At 37.1% G+C, this 18,932-nt stretch overlaps 1 protein-coding gene and 1 pseudogene across 3 annotated transcripts in view; both read right to left on the minus strand.

Annotated features, from left to right (window-relative positions):
• The window catches only part of SLC30A9 (solute carrier family 30 member 9), an 86,689-nt gene that overhangs the window by 50,556 nt on the left and 17,201 nt on the right, over positions 1 to 18,932 (minus strand). The window contains exons 3-6 of one of the 2 annotated variants that reach the window (XM_082728776.1): positions 10,217 to 10,276; positions 7,991 to 8,090; positions 5,533 to 5,625; positions 5,078 to 5,160 (exon numbers count right to left, since the gene is read on the minus strand). In XM_082728776.1, coding sequence (XP_082584902.1) covers positions 5,078 to 5,160; positions 5,533 to 5,625; positions 7,991 to 8,090; positions 10,217 to 10,276 — 336 coding nt within the window. Of the gene's footprint in view, positions 1 to 5,077; positions 5,161 to 5,532; positions 5,626 to 7,990; positions 8,091 to 10,216; positions 10,280 to 18,932 lie in introns of both variants that reach the window. The other variant, XM_082728777.1, reaches the window with a different exon arrangement.
• Positions 13,459 to 15,028, minus strand: LOC309863687 (ornithine decarboxylase-like; annotated as a pseudogene). Its single transcript has 2 exons — positions 14,477 to 15,028; positions 13,459 to 14,349 (listed from the first exon to the last, which is right to left on the minus strand). The product of its transcript is annotated as an ornithine decarboxylase-like (transcript).

The following is an 18,932-nucleotide window of genomic DNA, read 5'->3' on the forward strand; positions in this document are numbered from 1 at the left end:
CATAAATATACACTGAAATATTTAAAGACGAAATGGACTGGTTTCAAAGTAATTTAGTAGAGTGAGGGTAAAAAAGATATAGATAAAACAAGGTTGACCATGTGTTGGTAACTGTAAAGCTAGGTGATGGATTCCTGCAGAGTGGTTATACTTTCCTCTGTACTTCTATGTTTGAAATCTCCCACAAATGGGGGGAATGAAACAAAAACTGAAGAAGGAAGATGAGAAAATACTCAGAACAAAAACCTGCAGCAAAGTAGGAATAGAGAGAAGATATCTCAACATCATAAAGGTCATGTATGAAAGGCCCACAGCTAATATCATCCTCAATGGGGAAAAACGGGAGAGCTTTTCCTCTAAGGTCAGGAACAAGACAGGGATGTCCACTCTCACCACTGTTAAACATAGTACTAAAAGTCCTAGCATTAGCAATCAGACAACAAAAAGAAATAAAAGGTATCCTGGGGCATCTGAGTGGTTCAGTCAATTAAGCATCTATCCTGATTCTTGCTCAGGTCATGATCTCAGGATTGTGATAATGAACCCCACATCAGGATCCACGCTGGGTGTGGAGTCTGCTTAGCAATCTCTCTCTCTCTCACTCCCTCTACCCTGCCCCACTCTCTCCCTCACTAGTTAAAAAAAAAAAAAAGGAGGAAATAAAAGGCATCCAAATCAGCAAGGAACAATTCACAGATAACATGATACTCTACATAGAAAACCCAAAGACTCCACCAAAATACTGCTAGAACTGATGTCGGAGGCAGGCCCCTGGCCAGGGCGGCCTCCGCCATTAAAAGATGGCGCCTGGCTAGTTGCCAGGTGAGGATTGCCTCGTGAGACTAAGCAGAACGCCCAAAGAGGAAGTAAACAGCATTGGTTGCTAGCAGAGTTGTTCGTTTAGGTGCACAGCCTGATTCGCTCCCTGCTGTACCCTGCTCACTGATTGGTCATGTAAGCGTATATAAGTGTGTAGACTTGCGGAAATAAAGAGAGAGAAGAGAGAGAAGATGCATCCGAACCAGGGCGTCTTGTCGTCCTTGCGGGGCGAGGGCAATAAACTGATACACAAACTCAGCAATGTCACAGGATACAGAATCAACAGAGAAATCTGTCACATTTTTTATACACCATAAATGAAGCAGCAGAAAGAGAAATCAAGGAATTGATCCCATTTGCAATTACACCAAAAACTGTAAGATACCTAATAAGCCTAACTAAAGATGTAAAAGGTCTGTACTTGGAAAACTATAGAGTATTTATGAAAGAAATTGAAGAGGACACAGAGAAATGGAAAAACATTCCATGCTCACAGACTAGAAGAATAAACACTGTTAAAATGTCTACACTACCGAAAGCATCTACATATTTAATGCAATCCCTATCAAAATACCACCAGCATTTTCTATAGGGCTAGAACAAAGAGTCCTAAAATTTGTATGGAACCACAAACGAGCCCAAATAGCCAAAGTAATCTTGAGAAAGAAAAGCAAAGCTGGAGGCATCATGATTCTGGACTTCAAGCTATATTACAAAGCTGCAGTCATCAATACAGTATGGTACTGGCACAAAAATAAATACATAGATCAATGGAACAGAATGGAAAAGCCAGAAATGGGCCCACAATGATATGGTCAACTAATCTTTGATAAAGGAGGAAAAAAATATCAATGCAAACAAGATAGTCTCTTCAACATACTGGTGCTGGGAAAACTGGACAGCCACATGTGGAATGAAACTGGACCACTTTCTTACACCATATATAAAAATAAATTCAAAATGTATTAAAGACCTGAATGTGAGGCACAAAACCATCAAAATCCTAGAGGAGAACACAGGTAGCAACCTCTTTGACCTCAGCCATGGCAACTTATTGCTAGACATGTCTTCAGAGGCAAGGGAAACAAAAGCAGAAATGAACTATTCACCTAGACAAAAAGCTTCTTCTTCTTCTGTTTTCTTTCTTTTAAAGATTTTATTTATTTATTTGAGTGACAGCAAAAGCAAGAGAGATCGCAGAGAGAGAGAGAGGGAGAAGCCGACTCGCTGCTAAGCAGGAAGTCCAATACAGGGCTCAATTCCAGGACCCCAGGATCAGGAGCTGAGCCGAAGGCAGACGCTTAACTGACTGAGCCACCCAGGCACCTGAAGGTAAAAAACTTCTGCACAGCTAAGGAAAGAACAAAACCAAAAAGGCAACCTGCAGAATGGCAGAAGGTATTTGCAAATATTTCTTAAAATATTTAGAACATACAAAGGGTTAGTATCCAAAATCTACAAAGAACTTACCAAACTCAACACCCAAAAAAACCCCCAAATAATCCAGTTTAAAAATGGGCAGAAGACATAACTAGACATTTTCCCAAAGAAGACATACAGATGGCTACAGACACATGGAAAGATGCTCAATATCACTCATCATCAGGGAAGTACAAATCGAAGCCACCATGAGATACCACCTCACCCTAATGGCTAAAATTAACAATTCAGGAAACAACAGATGATGAGAACGCAGAGAGGGGAATCCTGTTACACTGTTGGTGGGAATCCAAACTGGAGCAGCCACTCTGAAAAACAGTACAGAGGTTCCTTAAAAAGTTAAAAATAGAGCTACCCTACCACCCAGCAATTGCACTACTAGGTGCACTACTCAAGGCGTACAAACATACTGATTCAAAGTATATGTACCCTGTTGTTTATAGCAGCCATTATTAACAACAGCCAAGGTATGGAAAGAACCCAAATGTCTACCGACTAATGAATGGATAAAAGAAAATGTGGTGTAAATATACAAAGGGGTATTACTCAGCCATCAAAAAGAATGAAACCTTGCCATTTGCAACAATGTGGATGGAGCTACTGTATTATGCTAAGCAAAATAAGTCAGTAAGAAAAAAACAAATACTGTACGACTGCACTAATATGTGGAACTTAAGAAACAAAATAAATGAACACAGGCGAAGGGAATAAAAAAAAAGAAAGGGAGGCAAACTCTTAATTATAGAGAACAAATTGAGGGTTATGGAGGGGAGGTGGACACAAGATGGGCTAAATGGGTGATGGGAATTAAGGAGGGCACTTGCTGTGATGAGCACTGGGTGTTAGATGTAAACAATGAGTCACTAAATTCTACTCCTGAAACCAATATTACACTATATGTTAACTAACCGGAGTTTAAATAAACTTGAAATAAAAATAAATAAAATTTTTTTTAAAAGTAGGTGACTCCAAAAAAAAAAAAAAAAAAGAAAAAATATTTAGAACATACAAAATTAAAGAGTTAAAATCTACCAAAACCTCATTAAATCAATTTAAAAAGATACACAATGTAAGAGATGGAGTAAAGGATATAAAAATTATCATAGAAGAAGAGTTAAGAAAAACAAATAAATATATTAAAGATAACAAACCTCAGCAGTCACCAGAGACTCAAAATTAAAGATATCATCTACTGCCCATCAAATACACAACAAAGTTAAAACAATGGTAATATCCAGCATTGTCAAAGTTTGAGAAAATAGTCACCCTCATACACTTTAAGTGTAATATAAACTGGCACCATATTCCTTTGGAGAATATTCTATTAAATTTTAAAATGCCCATGTCCTTTGACCTTGAAATACTACTAACATTTTATCTATGTATTTGCAATAAGAGAATATGTTATTATATATTTAATAAATATGATACTGACTGTTGTATTCTTTGTAATAGTAAAAAAAAGTTTAAGAACATAAAGCTTATTACATCCACACAGCGGAATATTATGCAGCTGTTAAAAAAGAACGAGAGGTAGATTTCTATATGTAGACATGGGGAAATGTTTATGGTTACACTGTTAAGTATAAAGAACTAGGGGCAAAACAATAGGTATAGTGTCACCAATTTATGTTTAAGTGAAAAAAATGATGTATATAAAATTTGAAAATGCAGCAGAGAAATATTCTGGATAGATATATCCCAAACTTCCAGCATTAGTTATCTATAGGAAGCAAAATGAGATGGTGACCAGAGAAAATGAAAGGAGACTTTTATTCTTTATATTTTTGTATCCTTTTTTAAATCACAAGTGTGCAACACTTTTGACATTAATGAATATATATATGTAAATCAAAGAATTAGCTAAATTATATCTCACATAATTCTGAATCCTAATTCTATAAAGGTGGCTTTGTCACTCAACTATTGGAGTGTTAAATGCCCAGAGAGTCTTATTTGCAACTAAATCTCAAGCATCAACCACAGCTTCTAGTTCACAGTAAATGTTTGATAAATATCTGTTGAATGAATGAATTAAAGTACAAGTGGGGCAGGCAGTGCCTGGGTGGCTCAATCAGTTAAGCATCCAGCTTTGGTTTCAGCTCAGGTCATGATCTCATGAGACATGAGATCAGCCTGGCATCTCTGGGTTCAGTGGGAGTCTGTGTGTCTCTCTCTCCCCCCTTCTTTTGGCCCTTCCCCCAATTCATGCGACTCTCCCTGGAATAAATAGAACAATTAGAAAAGTAAAGTAGAAACGGGCAAACTGAATTAACAGACTTTTCTGTAAGAAAGCACAATCACTTTTAGAACAAGTATAATCTTCAAATCAGACCATAAATTATAACATTCATGTATCTTATAATAAACCACCAACCAGCTTTGTTTCCTCTCATCATCCTTAAAAGAGCTATAGAGGAAAAACACAAGAAAATAGATACTGCTTTTATTTTATTTATTTTGTTTTTTAAGATTTTATTTGTGAGAGAGAACAAGCATGCAAACACACAAGGAGGGGAGCAGCAGGCAGGAGAAGCAGGCTCCCCACTAACCCAGGAACCTGATGCTAGGATTCATTCCAGGACCATGGGATCATGACCTGAGATGAAGGCAGACGCTTAAATGAGTGAGCCACCCAGGCATCCTGATACTGTTTTTAAAAAGTAACTGAATCCCAAAGTGGCAATTAGTATTTGCTAGAACCAAGAGAGCCTAAGCGGAGAGGCATGCAACTACTAGGGAGTGCAATTATTAAAGGTCCAAGTTTTACCTACAACTTACTTTTCAATTAACTCCACTTTAAACTGAATATACTTACTTTCTCTATATTCTATTTCTGCTTCTTTACGCAGTTTTTTCTCTCTGGCCAGAGCTTCAGGGCTTCCCCAAACTTCCAAGGATCTGTGCATACATATATGGCCATCAACAATGGGCAATTTTAATGCCTTAATTGCAATTATATTTAAATCAAGATGAACTATAACTACATGAAAAGATTACAACAAAGCAGAAGGTCCTTTAGGAAAAATACACAGGACTTAAAAAATGTTTCTAAATTAACTCTAAATAGTAAGTAAATTCAACATCAACTTTTCTTATAAATTATCAAATACTTTTAGTTAACTAGTACATATTAGTAATTCACAAACAAGTTTGCAAAGATAAAAATATTCTGCTTTTAAAGTAGATCATTTAAAAGCCTTTATCCAATATTGGTTTTTATTAATCTAAAATTTGCCTTGTACATTTATTCTAGAAGAAGCATGTTCTTACTTTGCTTCCACATCTGATCTCAAGTATACAGTAAAGGATTCAGTATCTTCATGAGGACTTCGTCGTCTGATTTTTCGAAGCTGGTCTAGATCACTGAAGAAAGAAACGTGCTGAATTTATTCTGAAAAGGTTCACATAGTTTTTGTTCTTAGAAGGATTATTAGGGGTAGGTAAAAGCCACTACCTAGATCCTGATCTTTAAAGGCTATACAGATCAGTTTAAGGCTGGAAAAATCAGTTTAAAGATGGCATTTTGTACACAAAATTGTGGTCTAGAGACAGTGAAAAAATAAAAATTTTTCTTGATGCTCACTAAAAATACCATAACGTGATAGGAAGAGATGTAATTTCTTCATTAGTGTTTGTATTTTATCTGCTATGGACACCCCGCTGCAATGTCTGATGTATGAAAAAAAGTAGAAAAAAACATGGATTAGAGTAACATCCTTTACTTAAGAATTTAAATCAAAAATTTATAGTCAGGGGCACCTGGGTGGCTCAATGGGTTAAAGCCTCTGCCTTTGGCCCAGGTCATGATCCCAGGGTCCTGGGATCGAGACCTGCATCGGGTTCTCTGCTCAGCAGGGAGCCTGCTTCCCTTCCTCTCTCTCTGCCTGCCTCTTTGCCTACTTGTGATCTCTGTCAAATAAATAAATAAAATCTTAAAAAAAAATTATAGGGACACCTGGGTGGCTCAGTTGGTTGGACGACTGCCTTTGGCTCAGGTCATGATCCCAAGAGTCCCACGATCAAGTCCCGCATCCGGCTCCCAGCTCCATGGGGAGTCTGCTTCTCCCTCTGACCTTCTCCTCGCTCATGCTCTCTCTCACTGTCTCTCTCTCAAATAAATAAATAAATTCTTTAAAAAAAAATTTATAGTCATACTTGTTTATATCCAGATTAATACTAAGTGAGGTGATACTAAATGGTAATATTATTTACAGGTATCAAGTCATAAAGAGTGTCTGTCAATTCTATGTTATTTATTTTCCATTCTCAAGGTTTATGTATTCATCAACACTGCTAAACAGTCATTCTAAAAATTTTTTAAAAATATTTTATTCATTTATTTGACAGAAATCACAAGTAGGCAGATAGGCAGGCAGAGAGAGGGGGAGAAGCAGGCCCCCTGCTGAGCAGAGAGCCTGATGCAGGGTTCAATCCCAGGACCCTGGGATCATGACCTGAGCCAAAGGCAGAGGCTTTAACCCACTGAGCCACCCAGGCGCCCCGACAGTCATTCTAAATTTGATCAAATTTCCTATGGAAATTTTAGAAGAGTTATGAAAAGGCCTATAAAGAAAGCTGGTATAAGTTCCATGAAATTAAACTTGGGAGATTATAGGCTGCCTGGTTGGCTTAGTCAGTGGCGCATGCAACTTGATCTCAGGATTGTGGGTTTGAGCCCCACACTGGGTATGGATATTACTTAAAAATAAAATCTTTAAAATAAATACAATACAATAAATCAACAACCAACCATCACATATTGGTATAAAATTTGGACAAGGCATCAAAGATATGTATTCTAACCCCATGATGCTGACTTAGTAAATGAGCTGGGTCATCAGTGATGTCTTTACTATGTTTTCTGGCCTACAATGTGGAGCTAGCAATACCTAATCTACTAAATTCACAAAATTTTTGTGAGAACTAAATGAAATACTCCATGTGAAATAGGACATTGTTTTACATCAATCAATGGCACAACTGGTTGGTAATAGGTATGTAAGTTATAAAACTGATTATAAGAATTCTTATTTCTTGATAATATAACCATAGAGGATGTGATGGGCGGGGCGGAGGGGGAGGAGAGGCTAAATCTGATAACTAAATTGTCAAGAAATTTTCCATGTAATATGGCTTGCTTAGGTAAACACGGAAAGGAAGGGAAATTTTTAATTTGTGACAAATATCTCAACAAATCTATGATTATAAGAAAATTCATAACAAAAAGATATCAGAAAACAAAAATAACTTATGCTCAACAGAGTTGGAGTATAAACATATATGTAACTAAATTATTCAACTCCACTAGCCAAAAAAAAACCCAACACTTTTTTTTTAATTTTATTTTTTCAATGTAAAACCCAACACTTTAAAAAGTTAAACATACAAATATGCAAATATCTTATTGATAAGATATCTTATATGCCACATATTAACATAATAATAAAATTCCTAAAGTTCTTGTGCGATACAGATGTCTTGAAGAACCTGCTTCTTTGGATTTAAGATACCAGGAAAGACTGGATTGCCCGCACTGAAGCAGAATTCAGTTTCATAAGCTAGCAATTTCAACATTTTTTTTAACTGGACAAATTAGTTCTTCAATTTAGGAAGGAGTCATGGGAAAATTTCCACATGGATAGCAGCAAGTAACACATTCTAAGAAATACAAGGTTATGTAGATGAGCTAGAACTACCACATTTTATAAAAAAAAAACAACTACTATACCTGGATTTAAGGCAGAACTCATTTATTGCTCTGACTCCAGTGATGAAATTATTCTGAGTGTACTTTGGTCCATACTCCCTCTTCTTAAGGACTGCTTTGACTAAATCCAAAAATATAAAAAAACATAAATATGGACATTAGAAATCACATTGGAAGATGAACATATGCTGATATTTAAGAGGGCTCACTAATGAATTTCATAGAAAAACTGATGTTTTTCTTGATGCACTGAATGGCACCAGAAGAAGAAAGTCTCCCAAGTGCAGATTAGGACAGAATTCCATTTGTAGCCGTCTAGATTTTATCTCCTAAGTCATCTGTAACTGACGCCAAATTTCAACCCTTTGTCTAATGGATACCCTGTATAGGTATTCCTGGTCTGTTTAAATTGTACTAATACAATATAAAAGGTCTACAAAAATAATAATAAATTGTCTAGGGTCTAAATAAAAAGGAGGTTTCAATAAAAAAAAATCACATGCTTGTTCAATGTTTTCTAAACTGCAGGGTAAAACCGGCATTTTATAAAAAATTCAAATAAAAAGTGAATAAACATTACCACATACAATAAATAAGTACGTTTTGTGAAAGCTTTTGTTTCAGTTACATACAATAATGTGTGTGTGTGTGTGTGTGTATATATATATATATATATATAGTAGAGGTCATTAATATTTCTTATATGACTTGCAGTCAAAAAAGCCTAAAGCTGCTGGACTATTTCACCATAGTCCATAAGAAAGCTAAAGTAAACATAAGAAATATTTTTATCAGTTAAAAATTATAGAACGTTTACTACAGATTATAGGTAAAATACTACCTTCTACTAAACTGTTTCCCTACTACCAAGTATCAAGTTGTTCATTAAACAAACAAAAAAAAACAAACAAAAAAAAAAACCCAGAGATCAATAACAAAGTATCAGTTTGGCATCAGTTATAGCCTGTGAATCAAAAACTACACCAATATAGGTCTATATTTATAAATCAGAAACTGAGACTTTCGATTGTATGACACAGATAAATAAAATAAGCAAATATCTGAAGAGCAGGGGCAAAACAATAGAAAGTCATGTGTTCCATTTCTAACTATCACCCTGATGCTTCATATTCTATTCTCAGATATTAATTAACAAGTTTTCCTCTGTACTTTGAAGTGGGAAGAGCAAATTAAGACTAAAATGATTCATCAATACAGTAGGTAAAAAAGACTCTTAAGATATCATATTAACTATTAAAATCGAATGCAAAAATAAGAAGAACATTCCAAACATAAAGTTCAGTATAAAAATCAAAACTTTATTTGAAAAAACATCTAAGGAAGTTCAGGATTCTTTTTCTGTGAGTTTCAAGTCTCTAAACTGGCTTACTCTAATAATCCTAAAATTCTATATCCAGATGAGCTCCTCTGGAGCAAATAATTATTCTTTCTTCTGAAAAACTGAGTGTTTTTTAAAATTACTTTTTAAAGATTTCTTCAAAGTATACGGAAATCCCTATTGGCCTGTCCTGGCCAGGGTATTGATGATGGTGACAGCTATCAATGTTAATTATTTTAAACTGTCACTATATATACTATGGATCATCTTCAAGGTTATCCTAGAAAAGAAATCCCATTTTTAGCACAGTCTTAAAAGGGAGAAAACTGTGGCACAGGGAAAATGCCCAAGGCCATACAGTTAATACATCCTGGAACCACAAACCAAATCCACTTTTGTCTGATGTCAAAGCCATGATGCTTCTAGTCACAGAGTTATTGCCCTTGTCAAACACGCTGCTTTGTAGACAGGAGACATAGTTCATTACAAAGAGCAGAGCTGCAAACAAGACTGCCTTCGTCACTCAGTTATTCCTAAAAAAGAAAGTTGGACAAGAATGTCCAAACTCTATTTGGATTTGAATGTGCTGGAACTGAAAGGTACTGGTCTGTTTAATCACATTACTTTTCTAAAAATGATAAAGCAATGGGTGACTTTTATTTGCCATTACTTCCTTCTTTGGGCTTTTGAAAAAATAATTACCACCAAATTTATAACCCAAATGCAAAGTGAACTTCAGTAGAAATTAGCTTATAAGCAGGAGTATAAATCTTTACAGTCAGTATATTTAAAGAAAAATAAAAATAGGCAGTATACTCAGAATAATACAATTATACAGAGCTCTATATAAACTAATTTTGTATATTCAAAACACCATTATAATGAAAAACAGAATAAAATATATTTACCTCTTACTTGGAGAGGCTCTTGCTTAATAAGTGGAGCTTTCAGTTCAGCGCCTATATTTTCTGCTATAAAGTTTATTAAAAAAAAGTAACAATAAGTAGTTGTTTTCATACAAACCTATAAACTTAATATTAGCTAACAATCTGGCAATGTATAAAAAAGATAATACATGATAGACCAAGTTGTATTTATCCTAGGAATTCAAGAGTAGTCAAACATTAGTAAACCTATCAATGCCCCTAATTAACAGACTGAAGAACAAGAGCTATAGAATCATTTCAGGAGCTAAAGAAAAAGCATTCACTAATATTCAACACCCATACAACTTTCAAACTTTGAAAATTAACATAAGGGATTTCCTTATGGTGAAAAATTTAGATGTGTTTCTTTAAAATAAGGAACAGGGTGCCTGGGTGGCTCAGTTGGTTGAGCCACTGCCTTCGGCTTGGGTCATGATCCCGGAGTCCCAGGATCGAGTCCCGCATCGGGCTCCCAGCTCCACAGGGAGTCTGCTTCTCCCTCTGACCTTCTCCCCCTCTCATACTCTCTCTCACTGTCTCTCTCTCTCTCAAATAAATAAATAAATAAATAAAATCTTAAAATAAGGAACAAAACGATGACACATACTATGAATTCTTTTACTCAAAACTACTCTAGAGGGGCACCTAGAGTGGCTCAGTCAGTAAGGCATCTGACTTTGGCTCAGGTCATGATCTCAGGGGCTTGGGATCAAGACCCATGCTGGGCTCCCTCCTTAGTGGGAGGCTGTTTGTCCCTCTTTCTCTCCCTCTACTCCTTCCCCTGCTTGTGCTCTCTCTCTCAAATAAATAAATAAATAAAATCTTGGGGGTAAAAAAACTATTGTAGAGATACAATATGAGGAATACAATGAGGAAAGGATGACTATCAAGTGGCTACTGGGACAACTGTACAACTCCCTCCCCCCAAAATAAATGAGTAATTAAATAAAAATTAAATTAAATATAACTCACCCCATAAACAGGCAATTTCAGGTAAAGATTTACATGTTAAGGCATTTACACACCTAACAGACAACAGACAATATTTTTATGGTACAGACAGATTTCTTAAACAAGAAAAAATGGGTATATTCTGCTAAATCAAAATTCAAAACTTCTGTCCATCAAAAGATCCTTTAAAGATTTTATTTATTTATTTGACAGAGACCACAAGTAGAGAGAGAGGAAGCAGGCTCCCTGCTGAGCAGAGAGCCCAATTCGGGACTTGATCCCAGGACTCTGGGATCATGACCTGGCCGAAGGCAAAGGCTTTTAACCCACTGAGCCACCCAGGCGCCCAAAAGATCCTTTAAAAAAAGAAAAGAAAAGCTTCAAATTGGCAAAAGATATTTCTAATAAATAGGATCAACAAATGATAACTACCAATATTTAAGAATTACTCTAGATCAACAAGAAAAAAAATCTCATTAGAAAAACAGAGAAGACAGTAAGAAAGAAAGGAAATGTAAATAACAAATAAACATATGAAGAAATGGCTGCCTCATTATGGACAAAACCCAAACGAAACTACAAGAAGCCATTTTACAACCATCATTAGAAGAAAATGAAGAAATACATCAATAGCTAATGTTGGCAAGGATTGGAGCAATGAGAATTCATATACTGCTGGTAGAAATACAAACAGACACAATTACCTTGCTAAACAAGTTGCCATTATCTGATATAGTTGAACACAAGCGTAACCTGTGACCTAGCAAATTCTACTTCTAGGGCAATATATTTGCCTTAATAGAAACTTGCACAGAGTACAAGGAGAAAAGTAAATGCGTATTTCAGAGCAGCACTGGTCTGTTGCTTCAAATTGGAAACCACCCAAATGTCTACAAGCATTGACAGTTATACCCTGTTATAGTCATAGATTTTATAGTAGTGAATATTATAAATATAATAATGGCCATCTTTCTTTGAGCCTTTACTATGTGACAACCACTATTTATTCTAAGCACTTTGCATTTATCAACTCATTTAATTCACACAGCCCTCAAAAGTATGTACTCTAATTATCCCCATGAAAATGAATGAACCAGACACATATACCATTAGGATAAATCTTACCAAAATGTAATGAAGTAAAACACAAAAGCATATACACAATAAGTTACCACACAATAAAGAAAAAAAAAAAAAGCTAAACAATACACACAAATGTTTAAATCTATTCCCTTTTTGGAGCTCAAAACAAAATTCAGGATAGTCACTTAGTTTTTTCTTTTTTCTTTTTAATTTCAAGATATTTTTTAATATAGATTTTATTTTTAAGTAATCTCTCCACCCAATGTGGGGCTTTAACTTATAACCCTGAGATCAAGAGACTCAGGCTCCACCAACTGAGCCACCCAGGTGCCCCTCAAAATATTTTTTCAAAGAAATTTATCAGGAAGAGTAGCAGAGAGGGAGGGACAGGAAGAGGGAAAGAATCCTAAAAAGACTTCTTGCTGAGCGCAGAGCTCAATGCAGAGCCTGCCCCTAGGACCCTGAGATCATGACTTGAACCAAAACCAAGAGTAGGACACCCACCCAAATGACTGAGGCAGCCAAGCACCCCAAGATACTTTATTTTGAAAACAGGTCACAACACTATGCTTTTGGCCCATTCTGCCAAAGTATAAGCTACAAATGCTTGCTCAGCAGCTGAGGGGCATTCTTCAGTAGCGGGTGTGAGAGGTGAATAAAACTCCCATTAAAAACAAAAATTCAGGGGCACCTGGGTGGCTCAGTGGGTTGAGCTGCTGCCTTCGGCTCAGGTCATGATCTCGCGTCCCGGGATCGAGTCCCGCATCGGGCTCTCTGCTCGGCAGGGAGCCTGCTTCCTCCTCTCTCTCTCTCTCTGCCTGCCTCTCTGCCTACTTGTGATCTCTCTCTGTCAAATAAATAAATAAAATCTTTAAAAAAAAATTCAATTAGTTTCCACAGGAACACAGATAAATGACTCCATCTCCCTAGTGTTCCATATTGTTGCATCCGTGCCAATCTTTCTTACAAAGACATTTCAAAACTAGCAGTAATTAATTTAAATTGTCCCTTCAAATCCCACAACCCAAGCTAGACTTGAAGTTAACAGCTACAGGAATGGCACTCACACGCGAATGCTAGCTGAAGGACAGGCAGTGAGCGGGAGAACGCATTGTCCTCCTCTCCCAGGCACAGGATGCAGGCAGGGGGCTAACGTCCTAGTCCTCTACTTAGGGCAGGAAGTCGTGATTCAGGATTTGCTACAGAATCAAACGTCAGCCCCTAAATTTTATAGCACCCAGCTGGCCTCTGGTACCCATCCAAAGCAGAAGCAGCAGCAACAGTGTGAACACCCATTTTATCAAAGAATATCCAATCGCCCACATGCCTCTTGGGCAAATCACAGCTCTCAACAATGTGATTAAGGCCATCACACGTGGGTCCCAATACGCTAGCTGAATGGTACCTCACATCCAGTTTGCATCTATTTTGCAGAAGGGACTTCACATGTGCACGATCATAAAGGATCCAATTAAATGATCCATATACTCCATCATTCATGTACATAGTCTCACTCGACTCACCCTCATCATCAGAGCCTGTGTGATCCTTTAATATGAGTTTTTTTGGCAATGATATTAATTGCGAGCACAATAGCTAATGCAATGTAATATCTGCCAGTCGCAGCTATGATTCTCAATCCCAAGTCTGACTGACGGGAAATACTTGTCCAGTGCAGGGTTTATAACTGATAAATTTGATACTAAGTTCTTCAAATTTAAGCTTTCCATCCTCAGATCCAGGAAAGCCACCACTGATAGCAAGCAGATACATGCTGAAGCCAACCTCAGCTCCCATGTCAAAGACACAGCAGGCATTAATGGCCTGCACAAAGCTCTCAGGCTCCGTACAGCCACTTCCCACGTAGGAGCTGACATCGATGGAATCAATGTTTAGCTCTCTCACCCATTCCAAAAGAATCCTGCTGGTTTTGAGTGTGGCATCAAATTTAAAATTGAGACGAACTATTTTGGAATCATCAGTGGCAATCTGCAAAACCCACTTTACCTTTGGATGTAACTTGGCAATTTTCATCAGTTTAACTTCACTATCAGAAGTCATCATCTGGGGCGTGTGGGTGGCTCAGTGTGTTAAGCCTCTGCCTTCAGCTCAGGTCATGATCCCAGGGTCCTGGGATCGAGCCCCGCATCGGGCTCCCTGCTCAGCAGTGAGCCTGCTTCCTCTCTCTATGCCTGCCTCTCTGCCTACTTGTGATCTCTGTCCCAAGTTTGGTCTTCACTATGGTTCTATCTTTGCATTTGAATGCATAAAAGGGGATGACCCAAAGAACTTTTAACCATCTCATATGTTTCTTTAGAATACCTCCCAGGTCTGCAATAGAGAAGGCATCCTTATTATCAGAAGACCAAACTTCATTAATTTTTTGGTCCAGAATTTCCTTGGCAGTAAAGCCTTCATGAAGAAACGGAAGTCAAATTCTGCATTACTAAATTTGTTCATGGTTTCTCGATGTTCCCCGAAATGTAACAAAAGGGAAAACTAAGAGATGGGATTTAAAGAAAATTATAACCAGTTTTTCATAAAGACAACTCTCCAGAATTCCAAGTCCCACTAAAGATGCATGTGCCCTCAGTGCAGCAGTGTAAAATGCTCCGGTAAACACAGAATTTACTGTCTCTCCTACTCCTGCTGCAGGGCTTGCCACATGGGTTTTAAAAGAGAACAGCAGTTGAAGAAACCACAGGCCTTCCCAACAAATTCTCTATTCTCTCTAAAATGGCCTATTAAATGTAGCCAAGAGCTTTATGCCTTTTAAGTGCCTTTTCATTTTTTTTTTTTTAATCTTTTTGCTTCCCTATGCACACAAGGGTCAATTCAATTTACTAATCCTCTACTTGACGATGACTATTTGATCTATTAAATTTTTGTTTTGGGGCACCTGGGTGGCTCAGTGGGTTAAGCCGCTGCCTTCAGCTCAGGTCATGATCCCAGGGTCCTGGGAGGGAGCCCCGCATCGGGCTCCCTGCTCAGCAGTGAGCCTGCTTCCCCCCTCTCTTTGCCTGCCTCTCTGCCTACTTGTGATCTCTGTCTGTCAAATAAATAAATAAAACCTTAAAAAAAAAAAAAAGACTTTTGTTTTAAAGATTTATTTAGGGGCACCTGGGTGGCTCAGTGGGTTAAAGCCTCTGCCTTCGGCTCAGGTCATGATACCAGGGTGCTGGAATCAAGCCCCACATTGGGCTCTCTGCTCAGCAAGGAGCCTGCTTCCTCTTCTCTCTCTGCCTGCCACTCTGACTACTTGTGACCTCTGTCTGTCAAATAAATAAATAAAATCTTTTTTAAAATTTTATTTATTTATTTATTTTTCAAGAGTGAGAAGGAGCCAGAGGGGTAGGTAGGGAAAGAGGGAGATAAAATCTCAAGCTGATCCCACCACAGGGCTTGATCCCAGGACCCCAAGATCATGACCCGAGTCAAAACCAAGAGTCAGACACTTAACCTACTGAGCCACCCAGGTGCCCCTAATCTATTAAATTTTTATTTTAGTGACTACACTTTCATTTCTAAGATTTCTAGTTGGCTCTTTTCCAGATTTATTTGTTCTGGTTTTACTCTGCCAGTATGTATTTCAAATATGAGTACTTCACTTATTTTTCTGAGGACATTAAACTTATTTTAAAGCAATTCAGGCTGTTATTTTAGCATCATCTAGAGATAATACACATTTGATTTTGTTGGCTTTCTTACAGCTAGGATTTTTCATGCATTTTTTTAATTGATACAATTGACATACAAGATTTTATAAGTTTAAGGTGTATAATGTGTTGATTTGAAATGTACACATTGCAATATGATCCTTTGTGTATTTTTATGTTTGGGAGATTACAATCCTATTAATTAACTAATTGTTAATTAGTATCCTATTCTGAGTAAGATATATCCTTTCATTCTCCTCATGCTCTACCTCAAAACTCAATCTGGTCTTTCTGTCTTGAACCAGATTTCCTACCGCCAGTTTGAAATTCCCACCCCTCGATCCAGTCTCGAAACCAGCAAATAGCAGGATCCAATTCCTCTTTTTCCCTCTTGCCTCCCTAACTTACAACTTCCTACAAGACAAAGCCTCACATAACAAATGGAAGAAGCCAGTTTAGCCTCCGATATGTGAGCGTGTGGGTAAGTTCAAACAATGAGTCTGATTCCAGCACCTGGCCATGCATGTAGCACCTGTAGATTTATTATCCTAACCAAACGGAACCCCTCGTGGCCAATGTCTGATTACAGACCACAGTCCAGCACCTTCTATTACACTCCTTGGACACAGCACAACTTTTTCTGAGTCCAGTTGTTTCTTCAATTTTCTCTTTCTATATTTTACCTATCACTCCAAGGAAAAGTAGAACAGATACCTCAAAGCATCTATTCAAAATGCTATCTTGATAAGAATTTCTGCCTAAGCCACTGATTTACCTTCCTTCAAAGGTTTTACAGGTAAATTACATGCCAACAGCCTAGGCACTAACAAAGACAAAGCTCTTTGAAATAAAAGCAAAGGACACCTGGGTGGCTCAGTCGGTTATGCATCTGCCTTCAGCTCAGCTCACAATCCCAGGGTCCTGGGACTGAGTCCCACACCTGGCTCCCTGCTCAGTGGAGAGTTTGCTTTTCCCTCTGTGCCTCTCTCCCTCTCTCAAAAATAAATAAATAAAATATTCAAAAATAAAAAAATAAAAGCAAAAATCTTACATCTAATTTTTAGTATATCCTTAGAGTTTTTTTTTAGTGAACTGGAGAAATGACTTAACATGATACATTATGTTTTGATAACTAAAACACATACGCAAAATCCAAAAGGCTTTAACTATACATCAAATCCTAAGTACATCATGATAGTATCAAACACTCCTATTTAGGGGCGCCTGGCTGTCTCAGTTAGTAGAGCATACAACTGTTAATGTCGGGGTTGTGAGTTAAGCCCACACTGGGTTCAGGGATTACTTAAAAATTTTTTTAAAAATTTAAAACACACTAATTAATAACTACAGCTTACAACACTTGACACCAAACAGTTCAATATGATTTCATTTTTGTCTTTTTTTAATTTATTTGCAAATTCTAAAGCATCTTTATAAAAATCTATATATCAATTTCTTAAAATTTTGTTGTAGGAAGAGAGAATAGCACAGACAAAAGTAAGGGAAAACATTTCATCACTCACCTAGTATCTGAACAGCTAAAATCTACCGTCAAAAGTTTCAGAGACAACCCACTTTTTCACAATGATCAAAGTAATTCAACCACATCACATGAAACAATCTGCTCTAAGACTGATATTTCTGGATATTTTTCTCACTACAAACTGTCTAGATGCTACTAATAATATAGTGCTAAGAATCATAAACAAGAAATGCAAGTAAATGGTTCAAAAACAGGTATGAATACTTATTTGGCACACTAACATATTTATAAACTTATATTCTATCACTGGAGTAGAATCTTTATGATTTCAATAAATAACTAGATAGTCTATCCATGAATATCTCTAGACACTTGTTTAAAGCTCAACCCCTGGCTGTTTGCCACACATCTGCTGTCATTAGCAAAATTAAAACCAATTTTACTAAAATTTAAAACATCTGAATGCTCCTTAAAAATTTAAGGATTCCTTAGCAAGTCTCTGCCTCTTAATGAGCTGTTCCTGACTTTACCATGTGATTTGAATTATTCAAAAGTCAATCTCAAATCCTTAAATATACAAATTATCTTTCAATCAAGCAATTACTTGCTTTCTATCTAATGGCTAACAAGTTCTAATTTGACCTGAGCAAATTTTGAAAAATTGAGCCCAAAATGAAACCATCAGTAAACAATGTATTTCTAATATAAGAAAATAAACTACCATTTTTATTTCAGTCAGCGGAGAAAAAAGAAACCTGGTCATGGATTTCAATTTCAAACATTCTGTATAGCAGAACCAAGATTAAGTGCTTTTGCCTGAATCTATGTTCACCTCAGAAGAGTATTATAACATATTTTTTCCTGAATTGTATGATTTTATCACTTCTTTTCCCATTTCTATGTTCCAATAAATATGCTTATTTCTGGAACTGAGGGACTCATTACACTCTCCATCCCTTCATCTTCTAATAGCAAACTCTCAATCAATATTCGTCCCTGCAGTTCTCCATCACCACAAGGAAAAGAGAACGAATTGGTTAAAACTGCACAGGAAGCCCAGAGGGAGGATGGGGCTTAGGAAAAAGGATGAAAAACAGGCACTGTAAACACAAGCACAGGTTTCTCTAGGAATCTGTAACATATTCCCCTGTGAAAGGCATCCAACTGAAGAAAAGGTAGTCTTGAAATGTTTATTATTCCTCAAACACTCTCTTCTTCTGACACCATATTCCCCGTGGTTTCCCTCCCACCTCTCCAGGCTGCTCCTTCTGAAGTATTCTCCGCAGGTTTCTCCTCTTTCATCTGCCCCTGAGTCACTGGGGATTTCTGTACTGGAAGATCTTATCTCCTCACTCTGAACTCCCTTCCTGAACTGCCCCAGATACACTCATGACTTCAGTTTTCTCCTGGATATAGTTAATAGCTAATCCTAAATCTCTCCCCAAGTTAGAACTCTGCATTCACTCATTTACAAATATTTATTAAACCCCTACTTCGTGCAAACCACTGCTCTAGGCACTGAGTC

The sequence above is a fragment of the Mustela nivalis genome, assembly GCF_964662115.1.
Source record: "Mustela nivalis genome assembly, chromosome: 4".
In the NCBI taxonomy this organism is placed as follows: domain Eukaryota; kingdom Metazoa; phylum Chordata; class Mammalia; order Carnivora; family Mustelidae; genus Mustela; species Mustela nivalis.